This window comes from Neomonachus schauinslandi, chromosome 8 (genome assembly GCF_002201575.2).
Source record: "Neomonachus schauinslandi chromosome 8, ASM220157v2, whole genome shotgun sequence".
In the NCBI taxonomy this organism is placed as follows: Eukaryota; Metazoa; Chordata; class Mammalia; order Carnivora; family Phocidae; genus Neomonachus; species Neomonachus schauinslandi.
The window spans coordinates 85,425,067-85,448,012 of record NC_058410.1 but is presented as its reverse complement, the minus strand read 5'-3'; the positions used below and the strand labels follow the sequence as shown (position 1 = coordinate 85,448,012).

Here is a 22,946-nt window from a genome sequence, read left to right as displayed (position 1 = left end):
TCTTGGCTCTGGTTAGTGACTGGGAAAGACACCGAGGTGCTGCAGCAGCTGAGGTTGCTGTGCTTACCTAGCTGCCACGGGCCTTCACATCCCCTCTCTTGCGGCTAGAACCTCGCCATGAAAGCAGCAGCATCTTTCCCTGCCTTTTTCCTTGCCTATAAATGAGAGTTTGGAGAAGGGAAGCAAGGAAAGGGTAAAGAAGAGCTTTTTGCTGGTGCATGCTGGTAGAGGGGTCATGTTAAGGGTAACATTCCTCACTATTCTTTGACAAGTTTTTCCTGAAGTTTTCTTATAGATGGATTTTTTTTTCTTCTAAACAAAATGAAAAAATATTTTACAATATCATCTTTTTAAATGTTTTTATTTAAAACAATTTCTATGATCAACCTAACTACAGACTTTAAATCAATTATTTATAATAAGTGTAACCCCACAGAAGACTTCTTTCTTTGCTTGTTTTTTTACATGACCTGTTTTTATATTTGAACTTTAAGTACAACTTTTATGACTCAATTCTGAAAAACACATTGTAGTAAGTGTAATTTACCTTTGACTTGCACCGCCCTTCTTTGCTGGGATATTGGATATTTAAGTTTTGCAAAGCAAATTGATTTTGCAAATGAAGACTGCTTTCTGCTTATGGCAAAATTGATTTACTTTCCTGTCTTTTCCCTTTGGCCGAACTGCCAAACTGTCCAAATGCTTTGGCCTACTTACAGTTAGTCAATACTTTATCTCAAAATTGTATCTGATTTTAAACATTCAGACAGAATATGCTTATTGTATAGAATTTTTGGTATATTGAGTGTAATGTTAATACTAACAGCAGTAGTTCGTATAATATGGGATTGAGACAGTACCTTGAACTACTTGAAGATTGTCTTAAAAGAGTTCATAGACTTGTAGTGAAGAGAAAGGAAATACCTTCTTTTTGAGAAATAGAGAACAAGTAGATTTAGTAATTTTTCTTTTTCTACATTTATGTGGGAAGCTCTTTATTTCTGTAAGTAGAATCCATATATGATTGTTAAGTTTATAAACTTGGTACCAGTTCTGACAGTCCAGTATTTCCAGATTAAAGCTTGATCCTCATTTGTCATTTAGCTACTCTGGATCCCACAGTTTTATCTTTAGAATTCTTAGAGACTTCCTGAAGCTCAGTTATGGAGAAGTTATCTCAGGCATCTAGTCTTAGTTTTTTATATATTCATTGTCTTTTCATAATTATTCCAGTTATTTAAAGGAAAAATTTAAGAATACTTCAGAAATTATAACCTCCAAAGCCCTTGCTCTTTATTCTTACAAGATTTTCTTTTGTAAACATTTAACATTCAAATAGACTATTATGACAGTACTAATGTAATAATTATTCCTCCAGCTTTCCTCGCCCTGTGAAGACTACTTGGTTAAATAGAAATGCACCAGCACAAAACAAAGATTCTGTGATTCCTACTCTTGAAAGTGTGGTCTTTGGTATTAACTACACAAAACAGTTATCGCCAGACGTAAGAACTGATACATTTATATATCCTTTTTTCCTTCTTATTTTAAATGAAGTGTTTTTAACTGTTTCACCTGTGAATGTGATGTTTATTTTATTTATTAATTATTTGAGCTCAGCAACTTAGTTAAATATGATCTTAAATTGGTTGGTTCCAGTTGTTTATTATGAAAACTAACCTGATACTTAAAGATTTACCAGATTTAATGGGTAGAGATCTTTGACAGCCAGTGTCTTTTTAAACTTGTTACTATCACCTCTTACTCCCTTAACTGGTAGAATCACTCCAAAGGAGCTTGTTAAGATTAGTTGCCAGAATTGAGACCCAGCTTGTAGTAGTACAAGTACAACTACTATTCCCTTGGAAGGAAAGGGGCTTACACTGTAAAAAGAGAGTATCTGTCCCTCCAGCACAAATGGAATTTGAATCTCAAATTTTCAAAAACCATAATTTAATCTGCTTGTTTTAAAAGCCCACTGTAATTGAAATTATTAGTCACATTTGCATGTTTAAATTACTTGTATGAATAAGAGCAACTCCCTACAATATTGCTGATTATTTTATGTTTTAGAATAACTAATTAATAAATGCTTAGGATTTTTTCCTTTATTTTTCTAAGTTTCAAGTGTAATATATTTAGATTTTTGGTAACTAACACTCTATATCCCGAATCTATTCTTTGTTTAGGGTTGCAGCTTCATCATTGCAGACTCCTTCCTACATCATGCCTATCATTTTCATTATACACTTTGCGCCACTTTGCTGCTAGCCTTCAAAGGATTGCACAGCTACTTCATTACGGTAACAGAAGAGATTCCCTCTTGTCAGAAACTAGAACTGGGTATGTTAAAAGTAGCCAGACCTAACCTATAGTTCAAGTCTTCTCTTCATTCTCATTTTGCTAGTTAGCAGCTTTGCCATAGTTTCTCTGTACTAAAACTATAATGTTTGTATGCTTCACTTTTACTTCTCTCTCAATTCCATCTTTTTTGACTCTTGATAAGTACTTTCTGCAATTAAATAAATTTTTTATGATATTGAGAAATAACTTCTTGGTGCTAAGTTTGGAATGAGTCTTTTGATAGATTTTTAAAAAATATATGTCAATATACTACTCCTGTTAAAATATAACCAGAAAGCATACTAGAAAGCAATGTTGTAATTATCTACAGAATCATGGGAAAATAAACTAAATCTGTGCTTCCAAATATTTAACAGTCTAAGCAGATTGTAGGTACTTGGAACATTTTTATATACATTTGGTTTTAAGTGATCTCAGATCTTTAGTTCTTTTATTTCACTTTAGAGAATAATAACATTACTCAGTTTTAACATTTGAAATTTATTTAAATTGCTAAAAAAATCAATCTTGGTTTTAATCCAACAGTAATATCTGCATATATGTTATAGTACACAATAGAAAATCCTATTGCCTTGATTTTGTATACCATTTGTAGTTTGCAAAATGCTTTTGTACATATTTTGCAAAAGATAAATTTTTGGGATTAGCAAAAATAACTTTTTATTCAGACCTTTTATGATAGTTTAATAAGCTTTTCTTTTTCAAACATCAGCTAGTAGCTTATCATAATAAGCACATTTTAATTATATCTTCAGAATAAATTAATTTTATCATTATATACTTGAATAAATCAAGAATTACTTTTAAATTTTACTTAAATTAATCAGTGTTCTTTGTTTATTTCTTTGTTTCTCAAGGATTCCAGTCTTTTAACAATATTGATGCAGTCTTAAAAATAGTCCCTGTTTTTGAAAATAATTCTTGGGTTTGAGAGTAATTAGCCTGTTTTTTATAATTGCCTATTTGGTGATATAAAAGAATTGTAAGAACATGTAATGATTTGTACCTTGCTTAAATTCAGCTGTGAGAAAATGCTGGATATTGTGCCACTGCCTATCAGCAGCTACTCCAGTGGATTTGATTAACAGATATCACTCAGTTGACTATTTGGAATACTTAATTCAAGTATCCCAATGTATATACAGAGGTACAAGCAACAGGAAAATGTATTCTTTTTTGCTCATGTAGTCTTTCCCAAGACAAAAATGGTGGAACCCTTTTGATTACTGTTCTCTGAAATACTCTTCTTCCTTGCTACTTTGTATACTTAGAATCCTTCTGTTTCCCTTAGGAAAATCCCTTAGGAACATGAAAGAAATGTTTGTAGGATAGAACTAATTTAGGCTATCACTGTCCTCAGTTAATGTAAAAATTATGCTCCACATATTTTTTAATTTATTGTTTTTGGAACTCCAACACATCTTAGAATCACACTATGAATTTTGGTTAATGGCCAAACTACCAAACTATTAAACCATAATATTAATGAAGGACAATACCATGTACCTGAAAAACAGAATTATGAAAAGAAGTGTGAAACTCAGAAGCCAATGTATGATAAATTTGTTAATAGTTTTGATGTTGAGTGATGTAGTAGAATTCATAGTTTTGATGTTGAGTGATGTAGTGGAATTCATAGAGGCATTATCTTGTAGTTTAGAGTGCATGTTTGCAACCATTTCTGTCACTTACTAGCTTTGGGACTGCATATACAAAGTGGATTTCATTTGAAAGATAAGGTGATTAAAGGGAACCAGATGTGCGTGACTAGGAAGGAAAGATAAGGACATCCAAAAGGCAGAGGGTATAAAGTAGCTGTAGGAGTGAGACTTCCTTTTTTTTTTTTTTTAGTATTTTATTCATTTATTTGACAGAGACACAGCGAGAGAGGGAACACAAGCAGGGGGAGTGGGAGAGGGAGAAGCAGGCTTCCTGCTGAGCAGGAAGCCCGATGTGGGGCTCGATCCCAGGACCCTGGGATCATGACCTGAGCCAGAGGCAGATGCTTAATGACTGAGCCACCCAGGCACCCGGAGTGAGACTTCTTAATGGTGTGATTCCCTTGGGATTTTTATGGGCACCTACACTGTCAGGCACTGAGCTAGATGCTGAGGAAAAAATAGGGTCTCTCTCTTTAAAGAGCTTTGACTTCTCCTCTTCCTTTAATAAGTGATCAGTCCAGCATTGGGATGAACAGGAGAAACTCACCTAGAGAGATGGGACTTCTTCTGGTTTTATTTTTTTATTTTTTTTTTAAAGATTTTATTTATTCATAAGAGACAGAGAGAGAGAGAGGCAGAGGGAGAAGCAGGCTCCCCTCTGAGCAGGGAGCCCAATGCAGGACTTGATCCCAGGACTCTGAGATCATGACCTGAGCCGAAGGCAGACGCTTAACCATCTGAGCCACCCAGGCACTCAATAGAGAGAGTCGTATATGAGGTGGGCCACTAAATGCCTGTATAAGGAAGACGTCTATTTGCATGTAATTTTCAAATAGATTTAACATGTAATATTTGAGAATAAAAAACACATGAATCACATTTTAACTTAGAAAAAAATATTTCTCTCTAAAAGGAATGTTTACTGGTAAAATATATAATTAGTAATTAAAACAAACATCTCTTCAAAGCACAGATTTATTTCAAATAGCTTACACAGTATTAGCACTTTATTACTAGTTTATTAATCTAATTTGGCATGATAATTCAATTATATGTCAGGTTTTAAATTTCCTCATAGGTAAGGATGGATTTTATGGTATATAAATTAGTTTGACCTTATACATTATGAAAATATCATAATTAAAAGCCCTTCCTTATATTTAATTCCAGGAGTTACTAAATGAATATAGACTTTATTCCAAATTATTTGATTAAGATATCTTATCAGAAACCAAATTCTAAAGCAAACCTAGACTTTAGTCTTAAATAAGCAAATAATAGTGATAGAATAAAATTATTAGTACCTCACAATCCTACCTACTCAGAATATATTTGTTGAATAAATGAATGAATGAAATAGCACAATACAGTTTTTGTTGTTACTTGAAAAGCATATAGGCATCAACACAAAGCTTATTATGGGTTCCTAGGTATTTTTAAAATCAAGACTCATCTTCAATAAATATTGGTAGCATTTTATGTTCTTAAAATTTTCATATTTATATTTTCTATTAAAAAATTTTAATTTATTCTTGAATGCATCTTCTGGGGAACATCTAAAAATACTATTAACTATTTAAAATAAAACAATTACATATTCTGAATTATTAACATTATTTTTATCCTAGCAAAATTAAATTACAAGCACTAGATAATACTTCCATAAAACATTGTTGACTAAATATTATATTCACCAGTTTTAGTAAGTGGATATAAAGTAGTTTTTTTTCTTTTTAAGATTTATTTGTTTATTTTAGCGAGAGCGGGGGGCAGGGGCAAAGGGAGTGGGGAGAGAGTCTCAGGCAGAGTCTGTGCTGAGCGTGGAGCCTGACACAGGGCTCAACGTCACGACCGTGAGATCATGACCTGAGCCAAAACCAAGAGTTGGAACTTAACTGACTGCGCCACCCAGGTGCCCCTAAAGTAGTTCTTGAGTAGAGGATGTTTATTGCATTTCTTTTTACTATTTGATATTTTTCTTGAGTTTCCAAATAAGTGTATACTTAAAAGTCTTAAACTCTACCAAGCTTTAAAAAATGTATCTAAACTTTATTCCCTCTTTTAAAATAATGCCTTGAATTCCTTTCTGCTTTTGCCATTTTCTTTTCTCCTAGCTGAATGATGTACATTTTTTTTTTTTTTTTTTTTTGATGACATGTAGTTAAATATTGGTTTGGTGCAAGGAGCTCTTACTGGAAATGGGAGTTACAAGTTCTGGAATCTAGGCTTTGGCAAATCATGTAATCTTTCTGGGCCCTGGTATCTACACTTGTAAAAGCAGGGGTTGATCTAGCTCATCTCTGAGACCCCTGCCAGCTTTGAAATTCTCAGTCTAAGAAATTAAAACATAAAAATAATACTGGATTATGAAATGTTGAATGGTGCATACATTTAAATAGAAAAAAGAACAAAGCAGTATAAACTTGAATGTACATCATTTGCAATTCTAATAAGCTAATTAACTAACTGAAAGACTCTGCTTTAGTGTTCTAATCTAACTGCACTGTCAGATCAATACTAAGTCTACTAATAACAAGTTGGAAAATTCTAGTAAACTTTGTTGTAAAAGGAGTTTTAGTAACTAGTGCTGTGTGCAATCCTTGTAACTAGCCAAGGCCAACATGCAGGTCCTTTATGAACGCCTTCTCAGAAGAAAACAACCACGAACCCAGAAAGACACCTGTCTAGGTATGTTTAAAATAGGTTAAGTAAATAATCCCTTTTTATTAGTATGAAACTTTGCTTTAAATTAGTGTCAAATTTCATAAATATGTATTTATTAATATAGAACATTCCTACCACTATTATTTTAGAACTTACTTCTAGGGTCAATTTTGTTTGAGGATAAGCTTTGGTTAATTTCTTAATTTATAATATTGAAGTTTGTAATTAAAGCTTGAAATGGTAAATACAAAGATTCCTTTGGCTTTTTTCCATATTCTTTTTACAGTTCCTACAAAGAGCACTTTTTGGAAACCATATTTATTGCCAGAATTTGTTGGTTTAATGATATTACAGAAATAAAGAAACATCTTCAGTATCTAGTTTTATTTTTAGGTCAATTTGGATTTATTTTCTTATTGTTCTAAACTTAACGAACAAAATAGTATCAAAAAAAGCAAAATAGTATCAAATCACCGCTATTCAAATATTACATATTTTAAGGTAAATATTCTGATCTCATTATTTTATTTATATATTTCCCTGTATATTTTAGACTTTTGTTCTTGAATAGCAATAATACTTAACTTACTCTCCTTTCATAAGTATACTGAAGGTTTTTATTTTGTGTTGCATAGACCCATTGCAATTACATTTTTTAAAAGTTATGAAAAGCTGTAGAAATAAAAAATAAAATCATATTGTTTCTTGGTTTTCAGAAGTATGAACAAGGAGCCAAATTCTCACTACTTCTCAGATGAGAACTAGCTCAGAAAAATTTAAATTAGGCCAATTTTCACTAAAACTGTTAATGGAGAAACTGATCTTATTATCAGGAAAGAAAAAAGAAAGGTTAAAGATTTACTTATGATCATTATTTTAGAATATAGTTTTATATTCTCATATAAAGCAAGTATAAAATTAAAGAATTCATAGTATGAAATTGTGATCATTTCCTACATGCTTTAGTGTCCTTTTAGCAATAAAAACATACTTCTTGTTTAAACTATTGTATTGCCAGCCTATCAATTTACATTTGAGCCTTCTAAATTGTAAATTAACTGTACAGAATGCTGCTTATGAAAGTCCTATATAAAAAAGGGCCTAGTTTTTGGTTGGGTGGGAAAAGACCAGATTCAAACCATAATGGAGTTAATTAAATAATATTTTTACTGAGACATCTTTTATCCTTAACACCTAGTATTATATTGGCATTTTCTGAGCTATGTTATAAATATCTGTTGAATGAATGAATGAGTAGATGAACAAATGGATGGGTTTAGAAAATAAATATAGGATATATTTACCCTTTGACCTAGCATCCCCACTTTTGTTAACCTGTATCATGGAAATATGAGTATTAGTATATATAGATATATGTATAAGCATGTTTATTAAAGTATTCTTCTTAGTGACAAAATGCTGAAAATAAAGATGAATGCCTATCATTTGACAAAGAGTAGAATATGGAGGAAATTATAAGGCATTCACACCAAGGAATATTATGCAGTCATTAAAAAAACACTTTAGGGTTACATACCAGATTTCCATGTAGAATTGCTGAGAGAAAAAAGCAAATTGCAGAAAAGTGTGTAAAATACAATCATGTTTTTGTAAAAAAAAAAAAAAGTGACTCTAAAACCCATATATAGGAATACTTCATTATATTGTACTTCACAGCTACTGCATTTTTTTACAAATTGAAGGTTTGTAGAACCCTGCATCAAACAAGTCTGTTGGCACCATTTTTCCAACAGCATTTGCTCACTCCATGTCTGTGTCATATTTTGGTAATTCTCACAATCTTTCAAATGTTTTCATTATTACTGTATTTGTTATAGTGATCTGTGCTCAGTGATCTTTGATGTTACTATTGTAATTGTTTTGGGGCACCATGAACCACACCCATATAAGATGGTGAACTGATTAACAAATATGTGTTCTGACTGCTCCACTGACCAGCTTTTCCCTGATCTCTCTCCCTCTTCTCGAGTCTCCCTATATCCTGAGACACAACAATATTGAAATTAGGCCAATTAATAACCCTACAGTGGCTTCTAAGTGTGTAAGTGAAAGGAAGAGTTCCACATCTCTCATTTTAAGTCAAAAGCTAGAAAGAATTAAGCTTAGTGAGGATGATGCCTTGAAAGCTATGATAGGCCAAAAGCTAGACCTCTTTCGCCAACCAGTTAACCAAGGTATAAATGCAAAGGAAAAGTTCTTGAAGAAAATTAAAAGTGCTACTCCAATGAACACATGAATGATGAGAAAGCAAAACAGCCTTATTGCTATTATATAGGAAGTTTTAGTAGCAATTTCACTCATGTGGAATTTAAGAAACAAAACAGATGAGCATAGGGGAAAAGAGAGAGGCAAACCAAGAAACAGACTCGTAACTGTAGAGAACAAACTGATAGTTACCATAGGGGAGGTGGGTGGGAGGATGGGTGAAATAGGTGATGGGGATTAAAGAGGGCACTTGTGATGAGCACAGGGTGTTGTATGGAAGTGTTGAATCACTATATTGCACACCTGAAACTAATACTACACTATATGGTAACTAACTGGAATTTAAATTAAAAACTTAAAAAAAAAAAGATCAAACCAGCTACAGTATTCTCTTAAGACAAAACCTAATCCTGAGGAAGGCTCTAACTCTCTTCAGTTTTATGAAGGCCAAGAGAAGTGAGGACGCTGAAGAAGAAAAGTTGGAAGCTAGTAAAGATTGGTTCATGAGGCTTAAGTAAAGAAGCTGTATCTATAATATCAAAGTGCAAGGTGAAGCAGCAAGTGCTGATGCAGAAGCTGCAGCAAGTTATCCAGAAGATCTAGCTCAGATAAGTAATGAAGGTGGCTACATTAAACAGCAGATTTTCAGTGTAGACAAAACAGCCTTCTATTGGAAAAAGATGCCTTCTAGGACTTTCATAGCTAGAGAGGAGAAGTCAATGCCTGGCTTCAAAGCTTCAAAGAACAGGCTAACTCTCCTATTAGGGGCCAGTGTAGCTAGTGACTTTAAATTGAAGCCAGTGTTCATTTACCATTTCCTAAATCCTAGGGCACCTAGGAATTATGCTAAATCTACCCTGCCTGTGCTCCATAAATGGAATAACAAAGCCTGGATGACAGCACATCTGTTCACAGCATGGTTTACTGAGTATTTTAAGCCCACTGATGAGACCTACTGCTCAGAAAAAAAGATTCCCTTCAAAATATGACTGCTCATTGATAATGCACCTGGTCCCCCAAGAGCTCTGATGGAAATGTTCAATGAGGTTAATGTTTTCATGCCTGCTAACACAACATCCATTCTGCAGCCCGTGGATCAAGGAGTCATTCGAATTTCAAGTCTTATTATTTAAGAAATACATTTTGTAAGGCTGTAGCTGCCATAGGTAATGATTCCTCTGATGATTCAGAGAAAGTAAATTGAAAACCTTCTGGAAAGGATTCACCATTTTGATGCCATGAAGAGCATGTGTGATTCATGGGAAGAGGTCAGAATATCAACATTAAAAGGAATTTGGAAGAAGTTGATTCTAACCCTCAGGGATGACTTTGAGGAGTTCAAGACTTCAGTGGAGGAAGTAACTGCAGATGTGGACATAGCAAGAGAACTAGAACTAGAAGTGGAGCCTGAAGATGTGACTGAGTTACTGCATTCTCTTGGTAGAACTTCAACAGATGAGCACTTGCGTCTTATGGATGAGGAAAGAGTGGTTTTGTGAGATGGAATCTACTCCTGTTGAAGATACTGTGAAGACTGTTCAAATGACAACAAAGGGTATAGACTATTACACAAACTTAGTTGACAAAGAAGTGGCAAGGTTTGAGAGGATTGACCCCAATTTTGAAAGAAGTTCTACTGTGGGTAAATGCTATCAAACAGTATCTGATGTTAAGAGGAATCTTTCATGAAAAAGCTTCATTTTTGTCTTATTTTAAGAAATTGCCATAGGTACCTCCACCTTCAGCAAGCACTACCCTGATCAGTCAGCAGTCATCAACATCAAGGCAAGACCCTCCACCAGTGAAAAGATTACAACTCACTGAAAACTCAAATGATGGTAGTATTTTTTAGCAATAAAGTATTTTAAAATTATGTACATTTTTTAGACACAATACACACTTAACAGGCTACAATATAGTATAAACATAACTTTTACATGCACTTCTGATGTTTAGGGAAACAGAAGCATTTATTTGACTCACTTTATTGCAATATTAGCTTTATTGTAGTCTGGAACCAAATTTGCAGTATCTTTGACGTGTGCCTGTATGTAAGTGTATATTTGAAAAATATGGAAGAATATGTTTTACACTGTAACCTTGGATTAGCAGCAGGAGCCAAATAAAATAAATTATGTAAAATAAGAATTACTTTTATACATTTCTATATAATTGTATATGTGTAAATAAACTTTAAAGAGAAAAAATAGAATTTTAAACTCATTTAAAAATCCTAAACGGTTTTGAAATCAATTCAAAGATTAAGTTTTTTGCTTTTTTTAATTCTTTAAGATGTTTGCATTGAAGTAGCTCTCACTAGCCATATGCAAATGTACCACCTTATGCATTTAGACTCCTATATGTAAAGACTAGAAAAATGTATCAAAACTCAAAACTTTAAAGTTTTTCATTTTTTTTTAAAACACATTTTTTTTAAAACACATTTTTTTTTAAAGATTTTATTTATTTATTTGAGAGAGAGAATGAGAGAGAGCATGAGAGGGGAGAGGGTCAGAGGGAGAAGCAGACCCCCCGCTGAGCAGGGAGCCCGATGTGGGACTCGATCCCGGGACTCCAGGATCATGACCTGAGCCGAAGGCAGTCGCTCAACCAACTGAGCCACCCAGGTGCCCTAAAGTTTTTCATTTTTTAAAAATTTATAGGTAGGATATCTAACTTACTAAGATTAATTTTGCTGATTTTCTCCGATCCAAAGGAAAAACTTATGAGTAATGTGAAAACAGACATTGACATATGGAAGTTATGATTTTAATACAGGTTCTGCTAGTTTTTTTTTTTTTTTTAATTTTGGAAAACCTGTATTAAAAGCCACTGACTGACAGTGAAATAATTTGTGAAATATTAGCTGATTTCCTTAGTCATCAATGGGTTGACCAAATTTGCAATCTCTCTCTTGGTACCTATCAATATCTAATAGCAACTTTATTTATATATTTTGTGACTTTCAAACTATATGTGTGTTTGTACTGTTTTTAATTACTAGTGGAGTATTTGTTGTTCACATCATAGGTCTGTTGTGTTTACCATGTAGATGTAACTTTATTTTGTCAAATTTAAATATTTTTTTTTTGTCAAATAGTATACATTGAAGTCTACCTTATGAGATAATAAGCTGATGAATAAATTCAGGGATGTCCCTAGAATCTATTCTTGCCTTTGTGTGAGAATAACCAGTTAACAAGATTGTGGAACAACAAGATTATGGAATTTTGTGTGATTACAGCTATGCTACTATAGTTCTTGTAGGAGAACTCATTTTAGTTTGATTTCTAATTAAAAATTAGGTGTATCTAAAGATATTTCAGGCCTTAGTGAAATTCCTTCCCTGTAAAAAGTAACCAATAAACCTTTCTGTTAGTTTCTGTAGTCCCTTATAAATATTATTTTAATTGTAAATTAATCTGTACACTTCTTATAGAGATTATAGCATACATTAAATTAGGATTGTATGGAAAAAATTTGCCTCAGTTTTAGGCTATCTTATAGAAAAAAATGTATTAAACTAAATTAGAAACTTAATTTTTGTTGAAAAAGATTTGGCATTCATTACCATTAAATAACCTATGCTCCAGGTATGTTTTAAATATGTTTTGGCTATAAAAATTAATTTGACTTGAAATTTTTAGGAACACCTTTAGTAAAAAAAAAAACAAAGCATGTATACATCTAAAACAAATGCTAAACTTTATTGAAATTTACAGTGTATGAAATGCAGTAAAACCTAACTATATGTTTTATCTTTTCTGTGATGCAGTTGTGCAAATTACTTTAGGTCCACAGGCAATATTTCCTTGACAGTGTTAGCCTCTTATGAGAACTGGAACACTAATAATCACAACATAGAATTTAATAGTTACCATGTTATGTGCATGATTAGTGTGTTCATGACAATATATTACATTGAAATTCACTTCATTGAATATAGTCCAGATATTTCTCAACCTTCTGGTTTTTTAAAGGTAATTTACACTTAAAAACCTGGGCTTGAACCGCACAGGTCCACTTATACATGGATTTTTTTCAATAGATACAGAATAGGGCTATAAATGTATATTCTCTTATGATTTTAACACTTTTTTCTCTAGCTTATTTTTATAAGAATACAGCATATAATACATGTAATGTACAATCAACTATTATTGATAAGTCTTCTCATCATTAGTAAGCTATTAGTAGTTAAGTTTTAGGGGAGTCAGAAGTTCTACATGGATTTTTGAGTGCACGGGGCGGGGGTTGATGTCCCAAACCCCCATACTGTTCAGGGGCCAACTGTATTTAGATAATTTCAAAATAGTTTTCAGATGTAACATTGAAATATTTCCTCTAATTACTCTTTACTCCTTTCAGAGGAAATGGATGTAGAAGCTCGACTTACCGAACTATGTGAAGAAGTTAAGGTACTTGGATTTTTTTTAAATTAACATTATCAAGTTATTTGAGTGGATTTCTGTTTCCTATTCTAAATATTTTATCTAAGAAAACTTAATAATGATTTATCCTTCCTCAAATGGTTGATCATGGTAGAATCACAACTTAGCTGATAGAAGACTTTTGGCTTCAGCATAAAGTTATCTTTAAAATGTCCATTATTCTGCATATAAATGAAATAGCAAAGACGATTAACTGTCAACAGTGTGCATCTTCTTCAATTAGTTTACTCAAAAGAATTTCTAGACAAATTTTTAAAGCATCCTTAAACTTACATATTTTTGTAAAATGATAGTTTAGAAATAGAAATTGTTTTATTTCAGCAGATCAGTTTGTGTCTCAGGCCATTTTTCCACTAGTTTATTCTTGAAATTAAATTGATTTTTCTTATCCCCCCCTTTTTTTTGGCCATGGAACTAAATGTTCTATTTTAAATGTTTTATTTTAAGATGACTATGTATTTCACTCTCAGTTATATTAATGGAAGAAATCAGAGACTTGAATCAAACAAAAACATATATTTGGCTTTGGAATGTATTTCTATATGTAAATTTGAATGAGGACTAGACCCCTTTGAAAAAGGTATCTACCTTCTCCTTATAAAATATACATATGCAGGATACAAGTAATTTTGTATACTCTCCTAGAGGGTTTCCCCACAACTCAAATAAGAGAAGTATTTTCTTTAAGAATCATTCATGTTGTTGTAATAGTTGCCCCAAAGAACTTTAAACATTTAGAAGTAATCTTAATTTGTGCAATTAATGTGAAAAGAATTTGCACTATTTCACTGAGATATTTGAATAAATAAACATACTTTTGAAAGGAAAGAGAAATAATTACGGGAAGTTACCGGTTTTTAAGTTAATAATTGATGCATCCATATCAAAATACCATTGGAAATGTTAAAATTTGATTTATTTTAAAGCTTAGTTGAAGAAGGATAATAATGACTTAGAAAAACTCTTTAAAAATATGTATTATTGTAGAGGGACTTATCCACATATGATACATATGTATTATACATATGTGTGTGTATATGTATTCTAAACTGTTAACAAAATACAGAAAAGAGTTGCATGAAGGATGGGATTATAAAGGAAAATTTTTATTCTTTGCTCTATATCCATCTATACTAAATTTTAAAAATACGTGTATTCATGTATTATTAATAAATTTTTTAGGTACACATATTTAAATTTCAGCATATAAATGGACATCATAAAGTTTAACATCAACGACCTGGGGTAAATTTTGGCAGCAGATAGAATAGACAAAAGATACAATTATATTTGAAGAGTTCTTACAAATCAATAGGAAAACCTGGTACTCCCATTTTTCAAGTTTGTATAGGATACCCATTTACAAAATAGGCTAACAAATGAAACAAATTCAGTTTCACTATCAAATAAATAATTTTAAATATTCTCATACCTTTTTTAACCTGTCAGATCAGCTGTGATTTTTTAATAATGTAATGCTTGTTAAGCTGTAGTAAGATACAGATTCTTGTATCTCTCTCATAGATCTCACCTTGGAGATCTTTTTCAGAGATTAATTTGGCAGTATATATATCCAAAGACAGAGTATTACTTCTCAACCAGTGCTAAATAAACAATCAGACTCATATACATTATAATTAGTAATGTAAGAATATTAACCTAAGTAAATACCCAATGATAGGAGAGTGGTTAAATGAAGTATGGGACACTTACAATCTAAAAAAGTTTTATAACCTTAAAAATGTGCTTTCAGCAAGTGATGATGGAGGGAAATCCTCATTCAACAAAAATGGTATAATAGTTTATATGATTCTAGTGTTTATAACTAAAAAATGGAAGACTCTACACTAAAATGAACATAATTTTTTTCTTTATCTATTTTTCAAGTCTATTTAAGTAAGCAATATTTTGTAATCAAACAAGATCAGTGACTTCTATGAAAAAGTGCATGTCCATATAAGACAAGATAATGAATGTTATTTGAGAAAATACTATACAAATGTAAAGATCTTACTATTCTTGCATTTATACATATAAAACAGCTTGTCAAACTTAATCCTAATTTCCTTTTTGACATAAAAATATTTTATTATTTATATTTTGAGACATATTGTAAAGATTTATGTAAACTACAGGAGTAATTTATTTATGTTTGAAAGGATGCTTTAGTAATAATGAAAATACTGAAGTCCTCTCAGAACCTTGGTGCCATGATTTCTGAAAAGTAAAATTAATAATTGCAAGGTATCTAGACAGCCTTGCTCTCAGGGGATTAAAAAAAAAGAGTTGTTTACATTATTCAACCGATGGTAAGACCAAGAGAATTATTTCTACTTGTGTGTAGATTATACTAAGAATAGCATTGCTTGCCTTACATGACACTGTCTAGTTACTGTCAAATGCTTATTCAAGTCTTCTTTTTCTAAAGTCCGTTAAAACTATTCTTGGAACAAGACTGCATGTTTCCATTTATTTTAGAGAACACTTTAATCTTCTGTATGTTCTTAAGAGAAACATGAAAAATTTGTTAGCTTCATTTCTAATACATTTATAAGCTATTTCCTGGGGCAAAATACATCTGTAGATTTATTATACTTTGATGAGTCAATATTTATTATATGTTGATTCTATTAGCTTCCATTCCAGAATTCTGGAATTTTTCAACATTTTCTGAGTTTGTCCAAAAATTGGGGGGACTTTTTCCTTAACTGAAGCCTATAATTCCTTATTCATTCAGTAAATACTGAGTGACTACTGTGTACTGGTAATCAAAGTCACGAAAGTGAACAAAGCACCATCCCTTCCCTTCTTAATAATTTTGCTGAATTTTTGTTTTATGTCCTCTCTGAGTTAGCATAGATAAATGGAAGCTTGGTTTGCAGGGGGAAGGAGAAAAGCCTGCTGAATTGCAGACTTCAAAATGAAGTAAAAATAAACTGAGTAAGGATATATCATATGTGATAAGCAATGTTTTGAGATTTTTTTTTTTTTTTTAAGAAAGGGAGGGTAGAGATATAATTAGTACTCTTTAGGATATACCGAACTTGAATACCTTTCTTTTTACATCCAAATATAGTCATCTGGTAGGTGATGAGTCTAGAGCTCTAGAGAGATACGATACAGATATAAAGATTTAGCAGTCATTAGTATATAGATGGTATGGGAGTGGCTTTCAGCCTTAACCTGAATAGACTATTTCTACCTTCTTTAGGATGGAGAAATGAAATCAGCATCTATCTATATATTTAAGGTAGATTTCCTAGTATGACTAGTAATTCAAGACAAATTATTTCCAGCAAGATATTATCTGCCTAAACACTGCTGCCTCAGTGAATTAAAGAAAAGCTTGTCCAAAAGAGAAGGAATCATTCTGATTTATGGTCTTTTATTGTTCTTTGTCCAAAAATCCTTATTTTACCTATTCAAGAAATCCAAATGCCTTATAGAAGGTTCTGCATTTTATAGTATAATTCATTACTTTTAACTTGTATCATTAGTTTAGGTGAATACTTAAATAAATAGGATAATTTAATACCACTATTAGAACACTCATAATAGTATATTAAAATTGTTTACCCACTTTTCTGAGCTTCTCATATTAATCTTTGAGTTAGATTGGAATGTGGGCCCTAGCATTTAAAATGTGCTCAATAAACAGTGGGTAAATGAATTGTTACAAAAGAGAAAGAAGTGTTTGATGACTCTCTAAGAGGATTACCACAAGTAATATGGCACCTAGGAACATAGGCGTGAAGGAAAAGCAGTTAGTACTTTAGAAGGTACCTCTGTCCCTTCTGAAGAGTTACAGATCTTTTAACTACTTTACTTAGCAGATTGGAGAAAAGAATCTTATTTCAAGATTTCATTATCTTCCAAAAATTTTATAACTTTTATAACTTTAATTATGATTTGTACCTTGTGTTTAAAATTCCCAGAATTTTAGTGTTTGAAGTTGACATGCTCTGTAGAATCCTGATTTGTAATTTTAAACTATTTGACACTATTTCAGTAACAAGATATCTCAGATATTAAAATATCAATTAAGTTGTTGCTATAGTAACTATCACATAGGAAAAAGCCATTGGTCACTTGGTCTCTACACATACAAGAATGTGCACACACACACACACACACACACACCTTTTTAAAACCAAAAATTTGCTTTTGTATTAATGTTCTCAATAACACATTATATTTAGACATGGTAAGTCTCAGGAAGCAGTGAAGTTCTTTTCTTGTCATTTCAGAAAATAGAAAATCCTGATGAACTGGCAGAACTTATAAATATGAATCTTGCACAACTTTGTTCACTTCTAATGGCTTTATGGGGACAGTTTCTGGAAGTTATAACACTACACGAAGAACTAAGACTTTTATTAGCACAAGAGCACCATACTTTGAGGGTAAGTTATGTTAGAACATTTTGATGAGTATTATTTATATTTAGAAATTTCTTGTAAATAAAAAGCCTGATATTTATCCATATGTTGATAAATTAGAAAAGAGACATTTACTGTTGTATTATTGTTTGATTTCTTTTTTTTAAATATTTTATTTATTTATTTGAGAGAGAGCAGAGCGAGAGAGAGCACAAGCGGGGATGGAGGGGCAGAGGGAGAGGGACAATCAGACTCCCTGCTTAGCAGGGAGCCCGATGGGGGGGCTCCATCCCAGGACCCTGAAATTATGGCCTGAGCTGAAGGCAACTGCTTAACCAGCTGAACAACCCAGGCGCGCTGTTGTTTGAGCACATGATCTATCTCAGTTACAATCCCTGCCGGTAAGAAAAATCATCTAAATGTAACTAAAATAGAAAAATAAATGATACAGGCTAGCCCCTGGAGCCCAAGAATAGGTATTATAGTCAGATAGCCAGGTCTCATTAGAAATAGAAATCAGGAATAAGAGAGCCATCTTATACTAATCTAGAATCTTTATCTCCAACTTTTCCTCCTTTTGTCTCATTTAGGGACGTGTATTATAAACTTGGAAGGTCAGGGAGAGTAATCTAGACATACATGTTTGCTATAGGCTTACTATGGACCTTGTGCGGAAATTTCTGTACAATTTTATTGTATAGCTTATCAAGAGGCTTTGATATATTAAACATCTGACTACTTTTCCAGTTATCTCCTTATATGTCCTATACACACACTAATTTTCCTGACCTACTAGCAGGTCCTCAAAAACACTAGATTTTCTTTTTTCCTTTTTCTTGTTTTTCTTTTCTTAATTATAAAACATATTATGAAAGTCAGAAAAGTGCATAAAACATGCACATTTTAACAAGTAATTAAAAACACATATCCTTTTAACTCTCACCCAGATCAGAAAATAGAAAATTGTCAACACCACAGAAGTCCTCTGTGTTTTTTCCAATTTCTGTTCCCACCCTGACATTGAGAAGTAATCACCATCCTGTCTTTTGTGATGAGTTCATCACTTCTCTTTTTACCATCTATTTATGCATACTAAATAACACAAGTTGTTTCAGGCTATTATGTTATTCAGCCTATGTTATTGAATTCTGTATAAATGAGATGATACAGTGTATATTCTTTTTATCTTGCTTCTTTCACTCAAGATTGTGTTTGTGAGATTAATTGATGTTTTTGTCAGTAGCTATAGACTGTTCATTTTCGTTAGTGTGATGTATTTCATTTGCATACACCCACAATTTGTGTATCCACTCTACTGTTGATAGACATTTGGATTGCTTCTAACTTAACATTTACTACAAACCCAGCTACTATGAACATTCTTGTACATACTTCCTGGCATGCCAATTTCTCTGAATTATTTTCTTGTAAGGGAAATTGCTATGCCATAGGATATGCATAACATCAGTTATTTACTAGCAGATGCCCCACTGTTTTCCAAAGTGGTGCCAATTTTCACTCCCACCAACACTTGATGAGAGCTCTTGTTATTCCACATACTCCCAAACTCTTGATTTTGGCAAACTTCTAAAATTTTGCCAGTCTTATACCATTGTGATTTTAATTTGCATGTCTCTGATGACCTGTGCTGTTGAGCACTATTTTATGTGACTATTGGCTGTGTAGATTTCTTATTTGTGAAGTGCCTGTTCAAACTGACCATTTTTCTAGAGGACTGCCTTTCTTTTTCTTCTTGATTTGGAATACTTTCTATGTATTCTAAATACTGGCCTTTGTTATATTTTTGTAAATAAATCTTCTCTTGTGTCACAGTTTGAATTTTTTCACTGTCTTTTTGCTGTCTTTTGACAAACTAGAGGTCTTAACTTTAGTGTTAGTGTAGGTGGAACAGAAGAGAAAGGTCAGACATAGACTTACCCATACTTGGACATAATATATGCAGATCAGCAAGGAAAAGTTCAGACTTTAAATAAACGATGTTGGGACAATTAGGTATTCATGTGGAAAAATATTATATAAAATTCAATTCCAGGTGGCTTGAAAACAAATATGAAAGACAAAATCATAAAACTTATAAAATATAATAGAGAAGTTACAGAGGAATTACTGAAGTAGTACAGAATACTTCTATATACTCTTCACCAGAATCACAAGTTACCATTTGGCATATTTTCTTTATCATTCCTTCTTTTTATGAATAGGTATATATGTACATGGATTTTCTTTCCCCTGAATCATTTGTTAGAGGCATCATGTTCTTTTTTTCTTTTTCTTTTTTTTTTTTTTTAAGATTTTATTTATTTGAGAGAGAGAGAGGGAACAGAGGGAAAAGGAGAAGCAGACTCCCTGTTGAGCAGAGAGCCTGACATGGGGTTTGATCCCAGGATCTTGAGATCATGACCTGAGCTGAAGGCAGATGCTTAACCGACTGAGCCACCCTGGCACCCCAGCATCATGTTCTTTTATCCATAAATACTTCAGGGTGTATTGACTAAGAACAAAGATACTTTCTTACTTAACTATACTAAAGTGATCAACTTTATGAAATTTAATATTGATACAATACTGATATCTAATGTAAAACTCATTTTAAATTTTATCGTTTGTCTTAATAATGTCCTTTGTGACTTTTCCTCTTTTCCAGGATCAGATTCAGGAACACACATTGCATTTAGTTGTCGTGACCCTTTAAATTCTTTAGACTCGTTCAATCTGGAATAGTTCCTTCTATTTTCTTTGTCTTTCATGAAGAGTATTGGCCAGTAGTTTTGTGGACCGTTGTTCAGTTTGGGTTTCTGTTATGTGTATTATGTTCCTTGTGGTTCAATTCAGGTGAGCAATATTACTGGAAATACTACATTTTATTTTATTTCTTTTTCAGTTTTGGTAAATTATGTTTTTAGGGAGTTCTAAATTTATTAATTTATTGGCACCAGATAATTCATAATATCCTTCAATTTTTTTAACATCTGCAGTATCTGTAGTGTTTTCCTGTTTCATTCCTGATATTAGTTATTTGTGTCTTCATTCTTTTTTTTTTGATTGGTCCCACCAGAAGTTTGTCATTGTATTAGTTTTTTCAAAGAACTAACTTTTGATGTTAATTCTCTCTTGCGTGTTTTGCTTTTGACTTTAGTATTTCCTCTTACTTTCTAAAGGTTTATTTTGCTGTCTTTTTAAAACTTCTATAAGTAGATGTTTAGCCTATTAATTGTAGCATTTCCTCTTTTGTGTATACACATTTAAGTTTATAAGCTTCCCCCTAAGTACTGCTTTAGCTACATTCCACAAGTTTTGATATGTTGTTCTTTTTATCCTTTGGTTCTCAATATTTTCTAATTATTGTGAGCAATTTATTCTTTGACTCAGGGTTATTTAGTTTTTTTTTTTTCTCAGTGTATAAAATGGTTTATTAAAATAACAAATGCATCTCTTCCTTCATTTTCTGGATATAAACAGAAACAGTATACTAGTCAATGACAGGAGTCCATAGGAACCACTTTATACACACTACCCCCAAATGGGAACTCTCTCAGCATACCAATAATAATTTGGAAAATCTTTGATTTAAAGCAATAAAGGTAAACAAAACTATTATGAAGTATACACTAGATATGTTGTCCTATATTAGCAGTTGTCATTTTTCCCTTGCTCAGAAATACAAGAAATTGAGTGCCTTCCCAAAATCAGTCGTCTTCTGAAATAAGGGACCAGAGATGGTTCTTGTTCAAAAGTTATCACCTGTTGTATCAAGTAACTCTGCAATCCTGAATTAGAGGTTGGCACTTAGCCCAGATGTAGTCATCTACAACATGGCCATGAGGAAGACTAGTAATTTTTGTAGGGAGCTGATGCATAAACTCTGCTGATTTGGAGTGGTTTCTATTAGAATGACTGACTAAAGTATTTAAATTATTTCTCTTGAATAATTTAAACATGGAACACAAAAGAAGAGTCTCAGTTACTAAACAATGGCAGAAACCAAGAGAGAAAGAAGGTCATAGGCAAAAGCCATGAGACAGTAGAAGCCGTGAATGAGCCAACTATTATAAGGTCAGGATGAAAGTAAAAAGGGTTAAAAGCAAAGCAGAGAGAGTGTCAGAGATAGAAACATGAGAATAGAGAAATAACTAGAAAAGGGAACAACAAACGCTTGTTTCTGAAACAACAGTTACTAGAGTGATATTAGGATATTAGTGTAGTTGTTATTTACTAAATGGCAATGAACAGCACTCCAATTTCACAAGAACTGGCTGTTTGTCTACAGAGTCAGTTCCCTGAATGTCATTTCTTTACTCTATATCCTTATAAAAATCCTACACAGCCTGAGGTAATCTGACTATATCTTTGTCTCTTGCTAATAACTAAAGAGCCTTTATTTCCAGGGGTATGTTTTTTTGTTTCCAAAGATATTAATTTTCTAATTGTCTTTTTGTGGTTGATTTCTGGTTTATCTTCACTGTGGTTAGGAAACAGTCTGTGATTTCAGTACTTGAATATTATTTAAGACTTTCTTTACCTATATTAGGAATGTATATTCATCAGGTTGTTAAGTGTTCTAAATATGTCTGCTAGGTGAAGTTTATAAATCGTTTTGTTCAAATTTTTCATATTTTTAATGAATTTATGGTTGCTAGTGCTATCAACTATCAAGAAAAGTGTGGTAAAATCCTCCCATTATGGCTATAAGTTGGTTCTTATTTGTTGTTACCAGGTAGTGACAGAGATGGGATTCAAACCCAAGCACTATGGCTCCATAGCCTGCATTCTTTACCTCTTGATATGGTGTCTCTCAAAATAGAGACTGAATGATAGAGAAAAATGATAGAGACTGAAAATAGAGAAAAAAAGAGAATGATAGCAAGGATCCGAAGCAACTTTGTAGCATAATGTTTTATGGGGTTGTCTGAGGTAGAATAAGAACAAGAAGGTGTAAACTTCAATAGAGAGAAGCTGATGAACGCAACGTTAAAAGGGGCAAAGAAGGAAGGCCAAGACAAAAATTGGGTTTATGGAAAATTCAGATGCCAAAGATAAATTGAAATTTTTCCTAGAGCTTCCTTTTTTATGCCCCATTCCAGATAACAAAATAGGGCCTATTTAACTCCTAAAAGAAACAAGGAAGGGTAATTAAGACATGGTGAGAGAATGCCTTATTGTTACTTAACTGTGCCCTGCCC

At 32.5% G+C, this 22,946-nt stretch overlaps 1 protein-coding gene across 3 annotated transcripts in view; it reads left to right on the top strand.

Moving 5' to 3' along the window:
• The window catches only part of FAM135A (family with sequence similarity 135 member A), a 129,189-nt gene that overhangs the window by 48,671 nt on the left and 57,572 nt on the right, over positions 1–22,946 (top strand). For all 3 annotated transcript variants that reach the window (XM_021691884.1, XM_021691881.1, XM_044917251.1), the window contains exons 9-13: positions 1,379–1,505; positions 2,190–2,343; positions 6,636–6,713; positions 13,284–13,333; positions 17,614–17,769. In XM_021691884.1, the coding sequence (XP_021547559.1) occupies positions 1,379–1,505; positions 2,190–2,343; positions 6,636–6,713; positions 13,284–13,333; positions 17,614–17,769 (565 nt within the window). The remainder of the gene's footprint in view (positions 1–1,378; positions 1,506–2,189; positions 2,344–6,635; positions 6,714–13,283; positions 13,334–17,613; positions 17,770–22,946) is intronic.